At 38.2% G+C, this 22777-nt stretch overlaps 1 protein-coding gene across 3 annotated transcripts in view; it reads left to right on the top strand.

Annotated features, from left to right (window-relative positions):
• Positions 1-22777, top strand: part of LOC135526766 (annexin A6-like) — a 69430-nt gene that overhangs the window by 29174 nt on the left and 17479 nt on the right. For all 3 annotated transcript variants that reach the window (XM_064955411.1, XM_064955410.1, XM_064955412.1), the window contains 6 exons: positions 1-10; positions 235-348; positions 1197-1287; positions 17816-17895; positions 18036-18089; positions 18174-18267. The exon at positions 1-10 is cut by the window's left edge and continues 85 nt beyond it. In XM_064955411.1, the coding sequence (XP_064811483.1) occupies positions 1-10; positions 235-348; positions 1197-1287; positions 17816-17895; positions 18036-18089; positions 18174-18267 (443 nt within the window). The remainder of the gene's footprint in view (positions 11-234; positions 349-1196; positions 1288-17815; positions 17896-18035; positions 18090-18173; positions 18268-22777) is intronic.

Below are 22777 nucleotides of genomic sequence, written 5' to 3'. Positions count from 1 at the left end.
CCTCGGCAGGGTAAGACAGACACCCCCAACACTCACACAGTAGCGCTTTACATTGTACTGTGAAACCCACCACATCCAAAACTCAATCTGTGTGCTAGAATGGGATGACGTCATTCCAGCGAGTGGGCGATGCACAGCGGCCATTTTGTGCCTGCAGTTTCACACATGGGCCACAGATGTACACAGGATAAGATGGTCATCTGTTCTGTGTGTTATCTACGACCTCTCCTATAGGACCTGATGAAGGATCTGAAGTCTGAGCTCTCTAAGAACCTGGAGAGGCTGATTATCGGCCTGATGCTGACGCCCGCTGAGTTTGATGCCAAGATGATGAGGAAAGCGATGGAGGTAGGAGGAGATGGTTGTCAGTGTATATAATATATAGAAATGTATAGAGACACTGAATGTTTGTGGGGAGGGTGGATCTCTCTGTGTGATACATATCTAGTAGACAAGTCTTAGTATGAGATAACATCTTCTGTTCTGTGTGATACAGATTTAGTATGTTCCGCAGGCAAAGAACAACCTACAGGTTCTTTCTCCAGTGGGTGGTTTGATGTTTAGACCGATATGACAAACTATGAATAAAAAAAAAATGTTCCTTTTGACAAGAATGGCACAGAGGAGAGGAGAGGAGAGGAGAGGAGAGGAGAGGAGAGGAGAGGAGAGGAGAGGAGAGGAGAGGAGAGGAGAGGAGAGGAGAGGAGAGGAGAGGAGAGGAGAGGAGAGGAGAGGAGAGGAGATATAGACATAATATGGCATTTGAAATATTGTTTTTATTTTGGAACTTCTGTGAGTGTAATGTTTACTGGTTCATTTGTATTGTTCATTATTATCTGCTTCACTAACTTTGGCAATGCTTACATATGTTTCCCATGGAGAGAGAGGAGAGAGAGAGAGAGAGAGAGAGAGAGAGAGAGAGAGAGAGAGAGAGAGAGAGAGAGAGAGAGAGAGAGAGAGAGAGAGAGAGAGAGAGAGAGAGAGAGAGAGAGAGAGAGATTCCCATTATTGAGTCAGACTGGCAGACACAGTGTTGACCAAGGTAGGGGTTTCCATGGTGACTAAATCCAAAGATTCTAAAATGTAAATCCCAGCATTGAGAATACATGCAGTGTTTGGTTGCTCAAACAAACCAGAATGACAACATCTCATTCCTATTCCCGGGAGTCACACTAATTATTTCCATATTTTGCCAGGGGGCGGGGACAGACGAACATGCTCTGATTGAGATCCTGGTAACCAGGAGCAACGGAGAGATCCATGCCATGAACGCTGCCTACCGGGCTGGTGAGGCCTGTAGCGCACTCCATCATAATAATAATAGCCCTCTCGTCTGTGTTTTAAGCTGTGGTCGTTGCCACACAGGCCATCACTGTTAAATAGTCACCACTAGCCAGCCTCCACCAAGTACACACCATCCTGTATAACTACTGTCTATACACACCATCCTGTATAACTACTGTCTATACACACCATCCTATATAACTACTGTCTATACACACCATCCAATATAACTACTGTCTATACACACCATCCTGTATAACTACTGTCTATACACACCATCCTGTATAACTACTGTCTATACTGTCTATACACACCATCCTATATAACTACTGTCTGTACTGTCTATACACACCATCCTGTATATAACTACTGTCTATACACACCATCCTTTATAACTACTGTCTATACACACCATCCTATATAACTACTGTCTATATAAACCATCCTATATAACTACTGTCTATACTGTCTATACACACCATCCAATATAACTACTGTCTATACACACCATCCTGTATAACTACTGTCTATACACACCATCCTGTATAACTACTGTCTATACTGTCTATACACACCATCCTATATAACTACTGTCTATACACACCATCCTATATAACTACTGTCTATACTGTCTATTCACACCATCCTATATAACTACTGTCTATACACACCATCCTATATAACTACTGTCTATACACACCATCCTATATAACTACTGTCTATTTCACACCATCCTATATAACTACTGTCTATACTGTCTATTCACACCATCCTATATAACTACTGTCTATACACACCATCCTATATAACTACTGTCTATTCACACCATCCTATATAACTACTGTCTATACACACCATCCTATATAACTACTGTCTATACACACCATCCAATATAACTACTGTCTATACACACCATCCTGTATAACTACTGTCTATACACACCATCCTGTATAACTACTGTCTATACTGTCTATACACACCATCCTATTATAACTACTGTCTATACACACCATCCTATATAACTTATGTCTATACACACCATCCTATATAACTACTGTCTGTACTGTCTATACACACCATCCTGTATATAACTACTGTCTATACACACCATCCTTTATAACTACTGTCTATATACACCATCCTATATAACTACTGTCTGTACACACCATCCTATATAACTACTGTCTATACACACCATCCTATATAACTACCGTCTATATAAACCATCCTATATAACTACTGTCTATACTGTCTATACACACCATCCAATATAACTACTGTCTATACACACCATCCTGTATAACTACTGTCTATACACACCATCCTGTATAACTACTGTCTATACTGTCTATACACACCATCCTATTATAACTACTGTCTATACACACCATCCTATATAACTTATGTCTATACACACCATCCTATATAACTACTGTCTATATACACCATCCTATATAACTACTGTCTGTACACACCATCCTATATAACTACTGTCTATACACACCATCCTATATAACTACTGTCTATATAAACCATCCTATATATAACTACTGTCTATACTCTCTATACACACCATCCTATATAACTACTGTCTATACTGTCTATACACACCATCCTATATAACTACTGTCTATACACACCATCCTATATAACTTATGTATATACACACCATCCTATATAACTACTGTCTGTACTGTCTATACACACCATCCTATATAACTACTGTCTATACACACCCATCCTATATAACTTATGTCTATACACACCATCCTATATAACTACTGTCTGTACTGTCTATACACACCATCCTATATAACTACTGTCTATACACACCATCCTATATAACTACTGTCTATACACACCATCCTATATAACTACTGTCTATACACACCATCCTATATAACTACTGTCTATACTGTCTATACACACCATCCTATATAACTACTGTCTATACACACCATCCTATATAACTTATGTCTATACACACCATCCTATATAACTACTGTCTGTACTGTCTATACACACCATCCTGTATATAACTACTGTCTATACACACCATCCTTTATAACTACTGTCTATATACACCATCCTATATAACTACTGTCTATACACACCGTCCCATATAACTACTGTCTATACACACCATACTATATAACTACTGTCTATACACACCATCCTATATAACTACTGTCTGTACACACCATCCTATATAACTACTGTCTATACTGTCTATACACACCATCCTATATAACTACTGTCTATACTGTCTATTCACACCATCCTATATAAATACTGTCTATACACACCATCCTATATAACTACTGTCTATACACACCATCCAATATAACTACTGTCTATACACACCATCCTATATAACTACTGTCTATACACACCATCCTATATAACTACTGTCTATACACACCATCCAATATAACTACTGTCTATACACACCATCCTATATAACTACTGTCTATACACACCATCCTGTATAACTACTGTCTATACACACCATCCTGTATAACTACTGTCTATACTGTCTATACACACCATCCTATTATAACTACTGTCTATACACACCATCCTATATAACTACTGTCTATACACACCATCCTATATAACTACTGTCTATTTCACACCATCCTATATAACTACTGTCTATTTCACACCATCCTATATAACTACTGTCTATACACACCATCCTATATAACTACTGTCTATACACACCATCCTATATAACTACTGTCTATACACACCATCCTATATAACTACTGTCTATACACACCATCCTATATAACTACTGTCTATTTCACACCATCCTATATAACTACTGTCTATTTCACACCATCCTATATAACTACTGTCTATACACACCATCCTATATAACTACTGTCTATACACACCATCCTATATAACTACTGTCTATTTCACACCATCCTATATAACTACTGTCTATTTCACACCATCCTATATAACTACTGTCTATTTCACACCATCCTATATCACTACTGTCTATACACACCATCCTATATAACTACTGTCTATACACACCATCCTATATAACTACTGTCTATTTCACACCATCCTATATCACTACTGTCTATACACACCATCCTATATCACTACTGTCTATACACACCATCCTATATAACTACTGTCTATACACACCATCCCATATAACTACTGTCTATACACACCATCCTATATAACTACTGTCTATACACACCATCCTATATAACTACTGTCTATACACACCATCCAATATAACTACTGTCTATACACACCATCCTGTATAACTACTGTCTATACACACCATCCTGTATAACTACTGTCTATACTGTCTATACACACCATCCTATTATAACTACTGTCTATACACACCATCCTATATAACTTATGTCTATACACACCATCCTATATAACTACTGTCTGTACTGTCTATACACACCATCCTGTATATAACTACTGTCTGTACACACCATCCTATATAACTACTGTCTATACACACCATCCTATATAACTACTGTCTATATAAACCATCCTATATATAACTACTGTCTATACTCTCTATACACACCATCCTATATAACTACTGTCTATACTGTCTATACACACCATCCTATATAACTACTGTCTATACACACCATCCTATATAACTTATGTATATACACACCATCCTATATAACTACTGTCTGTACTGTCTATACACACCATCCTATATAACTACTGTCTATACACACCCATCCTATATAACTTATGTCTATACACACCATCCTATATAACTACTGTCTGTACTGTCTATACACACCATCCTATATAACTACTGTCTATACACACCATCCTATATAACTACTGTCTATACACACCATCCTATATAACTACTGTCTATACACACCATCCTATATAACTACTGTCTATACTGTCTATACACACCATCCTATATAACTACTGTCTATACACACCATCCTATATAACTACTGTCTATACACACCATCCAATATAACTACTGTCTATACACACCATCCTATATAACTACTGTCTATACACACCATCCAATATAACTACTGTCTATACACACCATCCTATATAACTACTGTCTATACACACCATCCAATATAACTACTGTCTATACACACCATCCTATATAACTACTGTCTATACACACCATCCAATATAACTACTGTCTATACACACCATCCTGTATAACTACTGTCTATACACACCATCCTGTATAACTACTGTCTATACTGTCTATACACACCATCCTATTATAACTACTGTCTATACACACCATCCTATATAACTACTGTCTATACACACCATCCTATATAACTACTGTCTATTTCACACCATCCTATATAACTACTGTCTATTTCACACCATCCTATATAACTACTGTCTATACACACCATCCTATATAACTACTGTCTATACACACCATCCTATATAACTACTGTCTATACACACCATCCTATATAACTACTGTCTATACACACCATCCTATATAACTACTGTCTATTTCACACCATCCTATATAACTACTGTCTATTTCACACCATCCTATATAACTACTGTCTATACACACCATCCTATATAACTACTGTCTATACACACCATCCTATATAACTACTGTCTATTTCACACCATCCTATATAACTACTGTCTATTTCACACCATCCTATATAACTACTGTCTATTTCACACCATCCTATATCACTACTGTCTATACACACCATCCTATATAACTACTGTCTATACACACCATCCTATATAACTACTGTCTATTTCACACCATCCTATATCACTACTGTCTATACACACCATCCTATATCACTACTGTCTATACACACCATCCTATATAACTACTGTCTATACACACCATCCCATATAACTACTGTCTATACACACCATCCTATATAACTACTGTCTATACACACCATCCTGTATAACTACTGTCTATACTGTCTATACACACCATCCTATATAACTACTGTCTATACACACCATCCTATATAACTACTGTCTATACTGTCTATTCACACCATCCTATATAACTACTGTCTATACACACCATCCTATATAACTACTGTCTATACACACCATCCTATATAACTACTGTCTATTTCACACCATCCTATATAACTACTGTCTATACTGTCTATTCACACCATCCTATATAACTACTGTCTATACACACCATCCTATATAACTACTGTCTATACACACCATCCTATATAACTACTGTCTATTTCACACCATCCTATATAACTACTGTCTATTTCACACCATCCTATATAACTACTGTCTATACACACCATCCTATATAACTACTGTCTATACACACCATCCTATATAACTACTGTCTATACACACCATCCTATATAACTACTGTCTATACACACCATCCTATATAACTACTGTCTATTTCACACCATCCTATATAACTACTGTCTATTTCACACCATCCTATATAACTACTGTCTATACACACCATCCTATATAACTACTGTCTATACACACCATCCTATATAACTACTGTCTATTTCACACCATCCTATATAACTACTGTCTATTTCACACCATCCTATATAACTACTGTCTATTTCACACCATCCTATATCACTACTGTCTATACACACCATCCTATATAACTACTGTCTATACACACCATCCTATATAACTACTGTCTATTTCACACCATCCTATATCACTACTGTCTATACACACCATCCTATATCACTACTGTCTATACACACCATCCTATATAACTACTGTCTATACACACCATCCCATATAACTACTGTCTATACACACCATCCTATATAACTACTGTCTATACACACCATCCTGTATAACTACTGTCTATACTGTCTATACACACCATCCTATATAACTACTGTCTATACACACCATCCTATATAACTACTGTCTATACTGTCTATTCACACCATCCTATATAACTACTGTCTATACACACCATCCTATATAACTACTGTCTATACACACCATCCTATATAACTACTGTCTATTTCACACCATCCTATATAACTACTGTCTATACTGTCTATTCACACCATCCTATATAACTACTGTCTATACACACCATCCTATATAACTACTGTCTATTCACACCATCCTATATAACTACTGTCTATACACACCATCCTATATAACTACTGTCTATACACACCATCCAATATAACTACTGTCTATACACACCATCCTGTATAACTACTGTCTATACACACCATCCTGTATAACTACTGTCTATACTGTCTATACACACCATCCTATTATAACTACTGTCTATACACACCATCCTATATAACTTATGTCTATACACACCATCCTATATAACTACTGTCTGTACTGTCTATACACACCATCCTGTATATAACTACTGTCTATACACACCATCCTTTATAACTACTGTCTATATACACCATCCTATATAACTACTGTCTGTACACACCATCCTATATAACTACTGTCTATTTCACACCATCCTATATAACTACTGTCTATTTCACACCATCCTATATCACTACTGTCTATACACACCATCCTATATAACTACTGTCTATACACACCATCCTATATAACTACTGTCTATTTCACACCATCCTATATCACTACTGTCTATACACACCATCCTATATCACTACTGTCTATACACACCATCCTATATAACTACTGTCTATACACACCATCCCATATAACTACTGTCTATACACACCATCCTATATAACTACTGTCTATACACACCATCCTGTATAACTACTGTCTATACTGTCTATACACACCATCCTATATAACTACTGTCTATACACACCATCCTATATAACTACTGTCTATACTGTCTATTCACACCATCCTATATAACTACTGTCTATACACACCATCCTATATAACTACTGTCTATACACACCATCCTATATAACTACTGTCTATTTCACACCATCCTATATAACTACTGTCTATACTGTCTATTCACACCATCCTATATAACTACTGTCTATACACACCATCCTATATAACTACTGTCTATTCACACCATCCTATATAACTACTGTCTATACACACCATCCTATATAACTACTGTCTATACACACCATCCAATATAACTACTGTCTATACACACCATCCTGTATAACTACTGTCTATACACACCATCCTGTATAACTACTGTCTATACTGTCTATACACACCATCCTATTATAACTACTGTCTATACACACCATCCTATATAACTTATGTCTATACACACCATCCTATATAACTACTGTCTGTACTGTCTATACACACCATCCTGTATATAACTACTGTCTATACACACCATCCTTTATAACTACTGTCTATATACACCATCCTATATAACTACTGTCTGTACACACCATCCTATATAACTACTGTCTATACACACCATCCTATATAACTACCGTCTATATAAACCATCCTATATAACTACTGTCTATACTGTCTATACACACCATCCAATATAACTACTGTCTATACACACCATCCTGTATAACTACTGTCTATACACACCATCCTGTATAACTACTGTCTATACTGTCTATACACACCATCCTATTATAACTACTGTCTATACACACCATCCTATATAACTTATGTCTATACACACCATCCTATATAACTACTGTCTGTACTGTCTATACACACCATCCTGTATATAACTACTGTCTATACACACCATCCTTTATAACTACTGTCTATATACACCATCCTATATAACTACTGTCTGTACACACCATCCTATATAACTACTGTCTATACACACCATCCTATATAACTACTGTCTATATAAACCATCCTATATATAACTACTGTCTATACTCTCTATACACACCATCCTATATAACTACTGTCTATACTGTCTATACACACCATCCTATATAACTACTGTCTATACACACCATCCTATATAACTTATGTATATACACACCATCCTATATAACTACTGTCTGTACTGTCTATACACACCATCCTATATATAACTACTGTCTATACACACCCATCCTATATAACTTATGTCTATACACACCATCCTATATAACTACTGTCTGTACTGTCTATACACACCATCCTATATAACTACTGTCTATACACACCATCCTATATAACTACTGTCTATACACACCATCCTATATAACTACTGTCTATACACACCATCCTATATAACTACTGTCTATACTGTCTATACACACCATCCTATATAACTACTGTCTATACACACCATCCTATATAACTTATGTCTATACACACCATCCTATATAACTACTGTCTGTACTGTCTATACACACCATCCTGTATATAACTACTGTCTATACACACCATCCTTTATAACTACTGTCTATATACACCATCCTATATAACTACTGTCTATACACACCGTCCCATATAACTACTGTCTATACACACCATACTATATAACTACTGTCTATACACACCATCCTATATAACTACTGTCTGTACACACCATCCTATATAACTACTGTCTATACTGTCTATACACACCATCCTATATAACTACTGTCTATACTGTCTATTCACACCATCCTATATAACTACTGTCTATACACACCATCCTATATAACTACTGTCTATACACACCATCCAATATAACTACTGTCTATACACACCATCCTATATAACTACTGTCTATACACACCATCCTATATAACTACTGTCTATACACACCATCCAATATAACTACTGTCTATACACACCATCCTATATAACTACTGTCTATACACACCATCCTATATAACTACTGACCATACTGTCTATACACACCATCCTATATAACTACTGTCTATACACACCATCCTATATAACTACTGTCTATTTCACACCATCCTATATAACTACTGTCTATTTCACACCATCCTATATAACTACTGTCTATACACACCATCCTATATAACTACTGTCTATACACACCATCCTATATAACTACTGTCTATACACACCATCCTATATAACTACTGTCTATACACACCATCCTATATAACTACTGTCTATTTCACACCATCCTATATAACTACTGTCTATTTCACACCATCCTATATAACTACTGTCTATACACACCATCCTATATAACTACTGTCTATACACACCATCCTATATAACTACTGTCTATTTCACACCATCCTATATAACTACTGTCTATTTCACACCATCCTATATAACTACTGTCTATTTCACACCATCCTATATCACTACTGTCTATACACACCATCCTATATAACTACTGTCTATACACACCATCCTATATAACTACTGTCTATTTCACACCATCCTATATCACTACTGTCTATACACACCATCCTATATCACTACTGTCTATACACACCATCCTATATAACTACTGTCTATACACACCATCCCATATAACTACTGTCTATACACACCATCCTATATAACTACTGTCTATACTGTCTATACACACCATCCTACATAACTACTGTCTATACACACCATCCTATTATAACTACTGTCTATACACACCATCCCATATAACTACTGTCTATACACACCATCCTATATAACTACTGTCTATACACACCATCCTATATAACTACAGTCTGTACTGTCTATACACACCATCCATTTAACATTACATTTAAGTCATTTGGCAGACGCTCTTATCCAGAGCGACTTACAAATTGGTGAATTCACCTTATGACATCCAGTGGAACAGCCACTTTACAATAGTGCATCTATATAGTCCATCCTATATAACTACTGTCTATACACACCATCCTATTATAACTACTGTCTATTCACACCATCCTATATAACTACTGTCTATACACACCATCCTATTATAACTACTGTCTATACACACCATCCTATATAACTACTGTCTATACACACCATCCTATTATAACAACTGTCTATACACACCATCCTATTATAACTACTGTCTATACACACCATCCTATATAACTACTGTCTGTACACACCATCCTATATAACTACTGTCTATACACACCATCCTATTATAACTACTGTCTGTACACACCATCCTATATAACTACTGTCTGTACACACCATCCTATATAACTACTGTCTATACACACCATCCTATATAACTACTGTCTATACACACCATCCTATATAACTACTGTCTATACACACCATCCAATATAACTACTGTCTATACACACCATCCTATATAACTACTGTCTATACACACCATCCTATATAACTACTGTCTATACACACCATCCTATATAACTACTGACCATACTGTCTATACACACCATCCTATATAACTACTGTCTATACACACCATCCTGTATAACTACTGTCTATTTCACACCATCCTATATAACTACTGTCTATACACACCATCCTATATAACTACTGTCTATACACACCATCCTATATAACTACTGTCTATTTCACACCATCCTATATAACTACTGTCTATTTCACACCATCCTATATCACTACTGTCTATACACACCATCCTATATAACTACTGTCTATACACACCATCCTATATAACTACTGTCTATTTCACACCATCCTATATCACTACTGTCTATACACACCATCCTATATCACTACTGTCTATACACACCATCCTATATAACTACTGTCTATACACACCATCCCATATAACTACTGTCTATACACACCATCCTATATAACTACTGTCTATACTGTCTATACACACCATCCTATTATAACTACTGACCATACTGTCTATACACACCATCCTATATAACTACTGTCTATACACACCATCCCATATAACTACTGTCTTTACACACCATCCTACATAACTACTGTCTATACACACCATCCTATTATAACTACTGTCTATACACACCATCCCATATAACTACTGTCTATACTGTCTATACACACCATCCTATATAACTACTGTCTATACACACCATCCTATATAACTACTGTCTATACTGTCTATTCACACCATCCTATATAACTACTGTCTATACACACCATCCTGTATAACTACTGTCTATACACACCATCCTGTATAACTACTGTCTATACTGTCTATACACACAGTCCTATTATAACTACTGTCTATACACACCATCCTATATAACTTATGTCTATACACACCATCCTATATAACTACTGTCTGTACTGTCTATACACACCATCCTGTATATAACTACTGTCTATACACACCATCCTTTATAACTACTGTCTATATACACCATCCTATATAACTACTGTCTGTACACACCATCCTATATAACTACTGTCTATACACACCATCCTATATAACTACCGTCTATATAAACCATCCTATATAACTACTGTCTATACTGTCTATACACACCATCCAATATAACTACTGTCTATACACACCATCCTGTATAACTACTGTCTATACACACCATCCTGTATAACTACTGTCTATACTGTCTATACACACCATCCTATTATAACTACTGTCTATACACACCATCCTATATAACTTATGTCTATACACACCATCCTATATAACTACTGTCTGTACTGTCTATACACACCATCCTGTATATAACTACTGTCTATACACACCATCCTTTATAACTACTGTCTATATACACCATCCTATATAACTACTGTCTGTACACACCATCCTATATAACTACTGTCTATATAAACCATCCTATATATAACTACTGTCTATACTCTCTATACACACCATCCTATATAACTACTGTCTATACTGTCTATACACACCATCCTATATAACTACTGTCTATACACACCATCCTATATAACTTATGTATATACACACCATCCTATATAACTACTGTCTGTACTGTCTATACACACCATCCTATATATAACTACTGTCTATACACACCCATCCTATATAACTTATGTCTATACACACCATCCTTTATAACTACTGTCTGTACTGTCTATACACACCATCCTATATAACTACTGTCTATACACACCATCCTATATAACTACTGTCTATACACACCATCCTATATAACTACTGTCTATACACACCATCCTATATAACTACTGTCTATACTGTCTATACACACCATCCTATATAACTACTGTCTATACACACCATCCTATATAACTTATGTCTATACACACCATCCTATATAACTACTGTCTGTACTGTCTATACACACCATCCTGTATATAACTACTGTCTATACACACCATCCTTTATAACTACTGTCTATATACACCATCCTATATAACTACTGTCTATACACACCGTCCCATATAACTACTGTCTATACACACCATACTATATAACTACTGTCTATACACACCATCCTATATAACTACTGTCTGTACACACCATCCTATATAACTACTGTCTATACTGTCTATACACACCATCCTATATAACTACTGTCTATACTGTCTATTCACACCATCCTATATAACTACTGTCTATACACACCATCCTATATAACTACTGTCTATACACACCATCCAATATAACTACTGTCTATACACACCATCCTATATAACTACTGTCTATACACACCATCCTATATAACTACTGTCTATACACACCATCCAATATAACTACTGTCTATACACACCATCCTATATAACTACTGTCTATACACACCATCCTATATAACTACTGACCATACTGTCTATACACACCATCCTATATAACTACTGTCTATACACACCATCCTATATAACTACTGTCTATTTCACACCATCCTATATAACTACTGTCTATTTCACACCATCCTATATAACTACTGTCTATACACACCATCCTATATAACTACTGTCTATACACACCATCCTATATAACTACTGTCTATACACACCATCCTATATAACTACTGTCTATACACACCATCCTATATAACTACTGTCTATTTCACACCATCCTATATAACTACTGTCTATTTCACACCATCCTATATAACTACTGTCTATACACACCATCCTATATAACTACTGTCTATACACACCATCCTATATAACTACTGTCTATTTCACACCATCCTATATAACTACTGTCTATTTCACACCATCCTATATAACTACTGTCTATTTCACACCATCCTATATCACTACTGTCTATACACACCATCCTATATAACTACTGTCTATACACACCATCCTATATAACTACTGTCTATTTCACACCATCCTATATCACTACTGTCTATACACACCATCCTATATCACTACTGTCTATACACACCATCCTATATAACTACTGTCTATACACACCATCCCATATAACTACTGTCTATACACACCATCCTATATAACTACTGTCTATACTGTCTATACACACCATCCTACATAACTACTGTCTATACACACCATCCTATTATAACTACTGTCTATACACACCATCCCATATAACTACTGTCTATACACACCATCCTATATAACTACTGTCTATACACACCATCCTATATAACTACAGTCTGTACTGTCTATACACACCATCCATTTAACATTACATTTAAGTCATTTGGCAGACGCTCTTATCCAGAGCGACTTACAAATTGGTGAATTCACCTTATGACATCCAGTGGAACAGCCACTTTACAATAGTGCATCTATATAGTCCATCCTATATAACTACTGTCTATACACACCATCCTATTATAACTACTGTCTATTCACACCATCCTATATAACTACTGTCTATACACACCATCCTATTATAACTACTGTCTATACACACCATCCTATATAACTACTGTCTATACACACCATCCTATTATAACAACTGTCTATACACACCATCCTATTATAACTACTGTCTATACACACCATCCTATATAACTACTGTCTGTACACACCATCCTATATAACTACTGTCTATACACACCATCCTATTATAACTACTGTCTGTACACACCATCCTATATAACTACTGTCTGTACACACCATCCTATATAACTACTGTCTATACACACCATCCTATATAACTACTGTCTATACACACCATCCTATATAACTACTGTCTATACACACCATCCAATATAACTACTGTCTATACACACCATCCTATATAACTACTGTCTATACACACCATCCTATATAACTACTGTCTATACACACCATCCTATATAACTACTGACCATACTGTCTATACACACCATCCTATATAACTACTGTCTATACACACCATCCTGTATAACTACTGTCTATTTCACACCATCCTATATAACTACTGTCTATACACACCATCCTATATAACTACTGTCTATACACACCATCCTATATAACTACTGTCTATTTCACACCATCCTATATAACTACTGTCTATTTCACACCATCCTATATCACTACTGTCTATACACACCATCCTATATAACTACTGTCTATACACACCATCCTATATAACTACTGTCTATTTCACACCATCCTATATCACTACTGTCTATACACACCATCCTATATCACTACTGTCTATACACACCATCCTATATAACTACTGTCTATACACACCATCCCATATAACTACTGTCTATACACACCATCCTATATAACTACTGTCTATACTGTCTATACACACCATCCTATTATAACTACTGACCATACTGTCTATACACACCATCCTATATAACTACTGTCTATACACACCATCCCATATAACTACTGTCTTTACACACCATCCTACATAACTACTGTCTATACACACCATCCTATTATAACTACTGTCTATACACACCATCCCATATAACTACTGTCTATACACACCATCCTATATAACTACTGTCTATACACACCATCCTATATAACTACAGTCTGTACTGTCTATAAACACCATCCATTTAACATTACATTTAAGTCATTTGGCAGACGCTCTTATCCAGAGCGACTTACAAATTGGTGAATTCACCTTATGACATCCAGTGGAACAGCCACTTTACAATAGTGCATCTAAATAGTCCATCCTATATAACTACTGTCTATACACACCATCCTATTATAACTACTGTCTATTCACACCATCCTATATAACTACTGTCTATACACACACCATCCTATTATAACTACTGTCTATACACACCATCCTATATAACTACTGTCTATACACACCATCCTATTATAACAACTGTCTATACACACCATCCTATTATAACTACTGTCTATACACACCATCCTATATAACTACTGTCTGTACACACCATCCTATATAACTACTGTCTATACACACCATCCTATTATAACTACTGTCTGTACACACCATCCTATATAACTACTGTCTGTACACACCATCCTATATAACTACTGTCTATACACACCATCCTATTATAACTACTGTCTGTACACACCATCCTATATAACTACTGTCTATATACACCATCCTATATAACTACTGTCTATACACACCATCCTATATAACTACTGTCTATACACACCATCCTATATAACTACTGTCTATACACACCATCCTATATAACTACTGTCTATACTTTCTATACACACCATCCTATATAACTACTGTCTATATACACCATCCTATATAACTACTATCTATACTGTCTATTCACACCATCCTATATAACTACTGTCTATACACACCCGTATATATGTACAGTATTTATTGATATTGCTCGTTCTGATATTTCTTTCTTTTAGTTCTGGGGGTATTGTGTGTGTATTGTTTTGTGTTGCTATGTATTAATGCACTGTTGGAGCTAGAAACACAAGCATTAGATATTACTGTACTGTTGGAGCTAGAAACACAAGCATTGGGTATTACTGAACTGTTGGAGCTAGAAACACAAGCATTAGATATTACTGTACTGTTGGAGCTAGAAACACAAGCATTAGGTATTACTGTACTGTTGGAGCTAGAAACACAAGCATTAGATATTACTGTACTGTTGGAGCTAGAAACACAAGCATGGGTATTACTGAACTGTTGGAGCTAGAAACACAAGCATTATATATTACTGTACTGTTGGAGCTAGAAACACAAGCATTAGATATTACTGTACTGTTGGAGCTAGAAACACAAGCATTAGATATTACTCTACTGTTGGAGCTAGAAACACAGGCATTAGGTATTACTCTACTGTTGGAGCTAGAAACACAAGCATTAGATATTACTCTACTGTTGGAGCTAGAAACACAAGCATTAGATATTACTGTACTGTTGGAGCTAGAAACACAAGCATTAGATATTACTCTACTGTTGGAGCTAGAAACACAAGCATTAGATATTACTCTACTGTTGGAGCTAGAAACACAAGCATTAGATATTACTCTACTGTTGGAGCTAGAAACACAAGCATTAGATATTACTCTACTGTTGGAGCTAGAAACACAAGCATTTTGCTGTACATGCAACAACATCTACAAAATATGTGTACGCATCAAATACAATTTTTATTTTATTTGTTCTTTCAACTGTGGTACCTATTGTTGCCTTTAGGGGGAGCCAGTTGTTCTGGTAGCTGTTACTAAACCATAACACACTGAAGCACTAATCTTTCCTGTAGCTATAAACACCTATGATGCATGAATAATAGCCTTGTATTAACCTCGGTCTGATGTCTTGCAGGCTATAAGAAGAGCATGGAGGACGCTATCCAGTCAGACACCTCTGGGCGCTTCAGTCAGATCCTCACGTCGCTGGTGCAGGTATCGTTTATCCCCTCGCACTGTACATCTACAAAACAAAGGGACATGATATGGGCCGTCCGTATAATTCTATAGGAGTGAGTGAAGTCTATTCTACATAACAATACCTGTCGTGCTCTTCCTCCCCCCCCCCCCCCCAGGGGGCGAGAGAGCAGGGTCCAGCCGACTGGGACAGAGCATTGGTGGACGCCCAGGTGAGTATGCAACATGCAACATGACTCTCGCTCGTTAGATTTTCAATGGGATTTATTGTGGAATAGTGTTGATGCTCTTTTCAGGAACTGGCCGATGCCTGTAACGAAGACTCTGACGACATGGAGATTAAGTTCATGAGTATCCTCTGTACCAGGAGCTTCCCACATCTCAGGAGAGGTACCAGAGAAACACTGTGTTAGCACTACTGACCACATCTCAGGAGAGGTACCAGAGAAACACTGTGTTAGCACTACTGACCACATCTCAGAGAGGTACCAGGGAACACTGTGTTAGCACTACTGACCACATCTCAGAGAGGTACCAGAGAAACACTGTGTTAGCACTACTGACCACAAATCAGGAGAGGTACCAGAGAAACACTGTGTTAGCACTACTGACCACATCTCAGAGAGGTACCAGAGAAACACTGTGTTAGCACTACTGACCACATCTCAGAGAGGTACCAGAGAAACACTGTTCAATCACTACTGACCACATCTCAGAGAGGTACCAGAGAAACACTGTGTTAGCACTACTGACCACATCTCAGAGAGGTACCAGAGAAACACTGTGTTAGCACTACTGACCACATCTCAGAGAGGTACCAGAGAAACACTGTGTTAGCACTACTGACCACATCTCAGAGAGGTACCAGAGAAACACTGTGCAATCACTACTGACCACATCTCAGGAGAGGTACCAGAGAAACACTGTGTTAGCACTACTGACCACATCTCAGGAGAGGTACCAGAGAAACACTGTGTTAGCACTACTGACCACATCTCAGGAGAGGTACCAGAGAAACACTGTTCAATCACTACTGACCACATCTCAGAGAGATACCAGAGAAACACTGTGTTAGCACTACTGACCACATCTCAGAGAGGTACCAGAGAAACACTGTGTTAGCACTACTGACCACATCTCAGAGAGGTACCAGAGAAACACTGTTCAATCACTACTGACCACATCTCAGGAGAGGTACCAGAGAAACACTGTTCAATCACTACTGACCACATCTCAGAGAGGTACCAGAGAAACACTGTGTTAGCACTACTGACCACATCTCAGAGAGGTACCAGAGAAACACTGTGTTAGCACTACTGACCACATCTCAGAGAGGTACCAGAGAAACACTGTGTTAGCACTACTGACCACATCTCAGGAGAGGTACCAGAGAAACACTGTGTTAGCACTACTGACCACATCTCAGAGAGGTACCAGGGAAACACTGTGTTAGCACTACTGACCACATCTCAGGAGAGGTACCAGAGAAACACTGTGTTAGCACTACTGACCACATCTCAGAGAGGTACCAGAGAAACACTGTGTTAGCACTACTGACCACATCTCAGGAGAGGTACCAGAGAAACACTGTTCAATCACTACTGACCACATCTCAGAGAGGTACCAGAGAAACACTGTGTTAGCACTACTGACCACATCTCAGAGAGGTACCAGAGAAACACTGTGTTAGCACTACTGACCACATCTCAGAGAGGTACCAGGGAAACACTGTGTTAGCACTACTGACCACATCTCAGAGAGGTACCAGAGAAACACTGTGTTAGCACTACTGACCACATCTCAGGAGAGGTACCAGAGAAACACTGTTCAATCACTACTGACCACATCTCAGAGAGGTACCAGGGAAACACTGTGTTAGCACTACTGACCACATCTCAGAGAGGTACCAGGGAAACACTGTGTTAGCACTACTGACCACATCTCAGAGAGGTACCAGGGAAACACTGTGTTAGCACTACTGACCACATCTCAGAGAGGTACCAGAGAAACACTGTGTTAGCACTACTGACCACATCTCAGAGAGGTACCAGAGAAACACTGTTTAATCACTACTGACCACATCTCAGGGAGGTACCAGAGAAACACTGTGTTAGCACTACTGACCACATCTCAGAGAGGTACCAGGGAAACACTGTTCAATCACTACTGACCACATCTCAGAGAGGTACCAGGGAAACACTGTGTTAGCACTACTGACCACATCTCAGAGAGGTACCAGGGAAACACTGTTCAATCACTACTGACCACATCTCAGAGAGGTACCAGGGAACACTGTGTTAGCACTACTGACCACATCTCAGAGAGGTACCAGAGAAACACTGTGTTAGCACTACTGACCACATCTCAGAGAGGTACCAGAGAAACACTGTTCAATCACTACTGACCACATCTCAGAGAGGTACCAGGGAAACACTGTTTAATCACTACTGACCACATCTCAGAGAGGTACCAGAGAAACACTGTTTAATCACTACTGACCACATCTCAGAGAGGTACCAGAGAAACACTGTTCAATCACTACTGACCACATCTCAGGAGAGGTACCAGGGAAACACTGTTCAATCACTACTGACCACATCTCAGAGAGATACCAGAGAAACACTGTTTAATCACTACTGACCACATCTCAGAGAGGTACCAGAGAAACACTGTTCAATCACTACTGACCACATCTCAGGAGAGGTACCAGGGAAACACTGTTCAATCACTACTGACCACGTCTCAGAGAGGTACCAGGGAAACACTGTTCAATCACTACTGACCACATCTCAGAGAGGTACCAGAGAAACACTGTGTTAGCGCTACTGACCACATCTCAGAGAGGTACCAGAGAAACACTGTTTAATCACTACTGACCACGTCTCAGAGAGGTACCAGGGAACATTGTGTTAGCACTACTGACCACATCTCAGGAGAGGTACCAGAGAAACACTGTTTAATCACTACTGACCACATCTCAGAGAGGTACCAGAGAAACACTGTGTTAGCGCTACTGACCACATCTCAGAGAGGTACCAGAGAAACACTGTTTAATCACTACTGACCACATCTCAGAGAGGTACCAGGGAAACACTGTTTAATCACTACTGACCACGTCTCAGAGAGGTACCAGAGAAACACTGTGTTAGCACTACTGACCACATCTCAGAGGTACCAGGGAAGCACTGTTTAATCACTACTGACCACATCTCAGAGAGGTACCAGAGAAACACTGTGTTAGCACTACTGACCACATCTCAGAGAGGCACCAGGGAAACACTGTGTTAGCACTACTGACCACATCTCAGAGAGGTACCAGAGAAACACTGTGTTAGCACTACTGACCACATCTCAGAGAGGTACCAGGGAACACTGTGTTAGCACTACTGACCACATCTCAGAGAGGTACCAGAGAACACTGTGTTAGCACTACTGACCACATCTCAGGAGAGGTACCAGAGAAACACTGTGTTAGCACTACTGACCACATCTCAGAGAGGTACCAGAGAAACACTGTTTAATCACTACTGACCACATCTCAGAGAGGTACCAGAGAAACACTGTTTAATCACTACTGACCACATCTCAGAGAGGTACCAGAGAAACACTGTTTAATCACTACTGACCACATCTCAGAGAGGTACCAGAGAAACACTGTTCAATCACTACTGACCACATCTCAGGAGAGGTACCAGGGAAACACTGTTCAATCACTACTGACCACATCTCAGAGAGATACCAGAGAAACACTGTTTAATCACTACTGACCACATCTCAGAGAGGTACCAGAGAAACACTGTTCAATCACTACTGACCACATCTCAGGAGAGGTACCAGGGAAACACTGTTCAATCACTACTGACCACGTCTCAGAGAGGTACCAGGGAACACTGTTTAATCACTACTGACCACGTCTCAGAGAGGTACCAGGGAACACTGTTTAATCACTACTGACCACGTCTCAGAGAGGTACCAGAGAAACACTGTGTTAGCGCTACTGACCACATCTCAGAGAGGTACCAGAGAAACACTGTTTAATCACTACTGACCACGTCTCAGAGAGGTACCAGGGAACATTGTGTTAGCACTACTGACCACATCTCAGGAGAGGTACCAGAGAAACACTGTTTAATCACTACTGACCACATCTCAGAGAGGTACCAGAGAAACACTGTGTTAGCGCTACTGACCACATCTCAGAGAGGTACCAGAGAAACACTGTTTAATCACTACTGACCACATCTCAGAGAGGTACCAGGGAAACACTGTTTAATCACTACTGACCACGTCTCAGAGAGGTACCAGAGAAACACTGTGTTAGCACTACTGACCACATCTCAGAGGTACCAGGAAGCACTGTTTAATCACTACTGACCACATCTCAGAGAGGTACCAGAGAAACACTGTGTTAGCACTACTGACCACATCTCAGAGAGGCACCAGGGAAACACTGTGTTAGCACTACTGACCACATCTCAGAGAGGTACCAGAGAAACACTGTGTTAGCACTACTGACCACATCTCAGGAGAGGTACCAGAGAAACACTGTGTTAGCACTACTGACCACATCTCAGAGAGATACCAGAGAAACACTGTGTTAGCACTAATGACCACATCTCAGGGAGGTACCAGGAAACACTGTGTTAGCACTACTGACCACATCTCAGAGAGGTACCAGGGAAACACTGTTTAATCACTACTGACCACATCTCAGAGAGGTACCAGAGAAACACTGTTTAATCACTACTGACCACATCTCAGAGAGGTACCAGAGAAACACTGTGTTAGCACTACTGACCACATCTCAGGAGAGGTACCAGAGAAACACTGTGTTAGCACTACTGACCACATCTCAGAGAGGTACCAGGGAAACACTGTGTTAGCACTACTGACCACATCT

Source organism: Oncorhynchus masou, chromosome 32 (assembly GCF_036934945.1).
Source record: "Oncorhynchus masou masou isolate Uvic2021 chromosome 32, UVic_Omas_1.1, whole genome shotgun sequence".
NCBI classification, from domain to species: domain Eukaryota; kingdom Metazoa; phylum Chordata; class Actinopteri; order Salmoniformes; family Salmonidae; genus Oncorhynchus; species Oncorhynchus masou.
The sequence above is the reverse complement of the archived record's forward strand: the minus strand, read 5'-3'. Positions and strand labels throughout refer to the sequence as shown.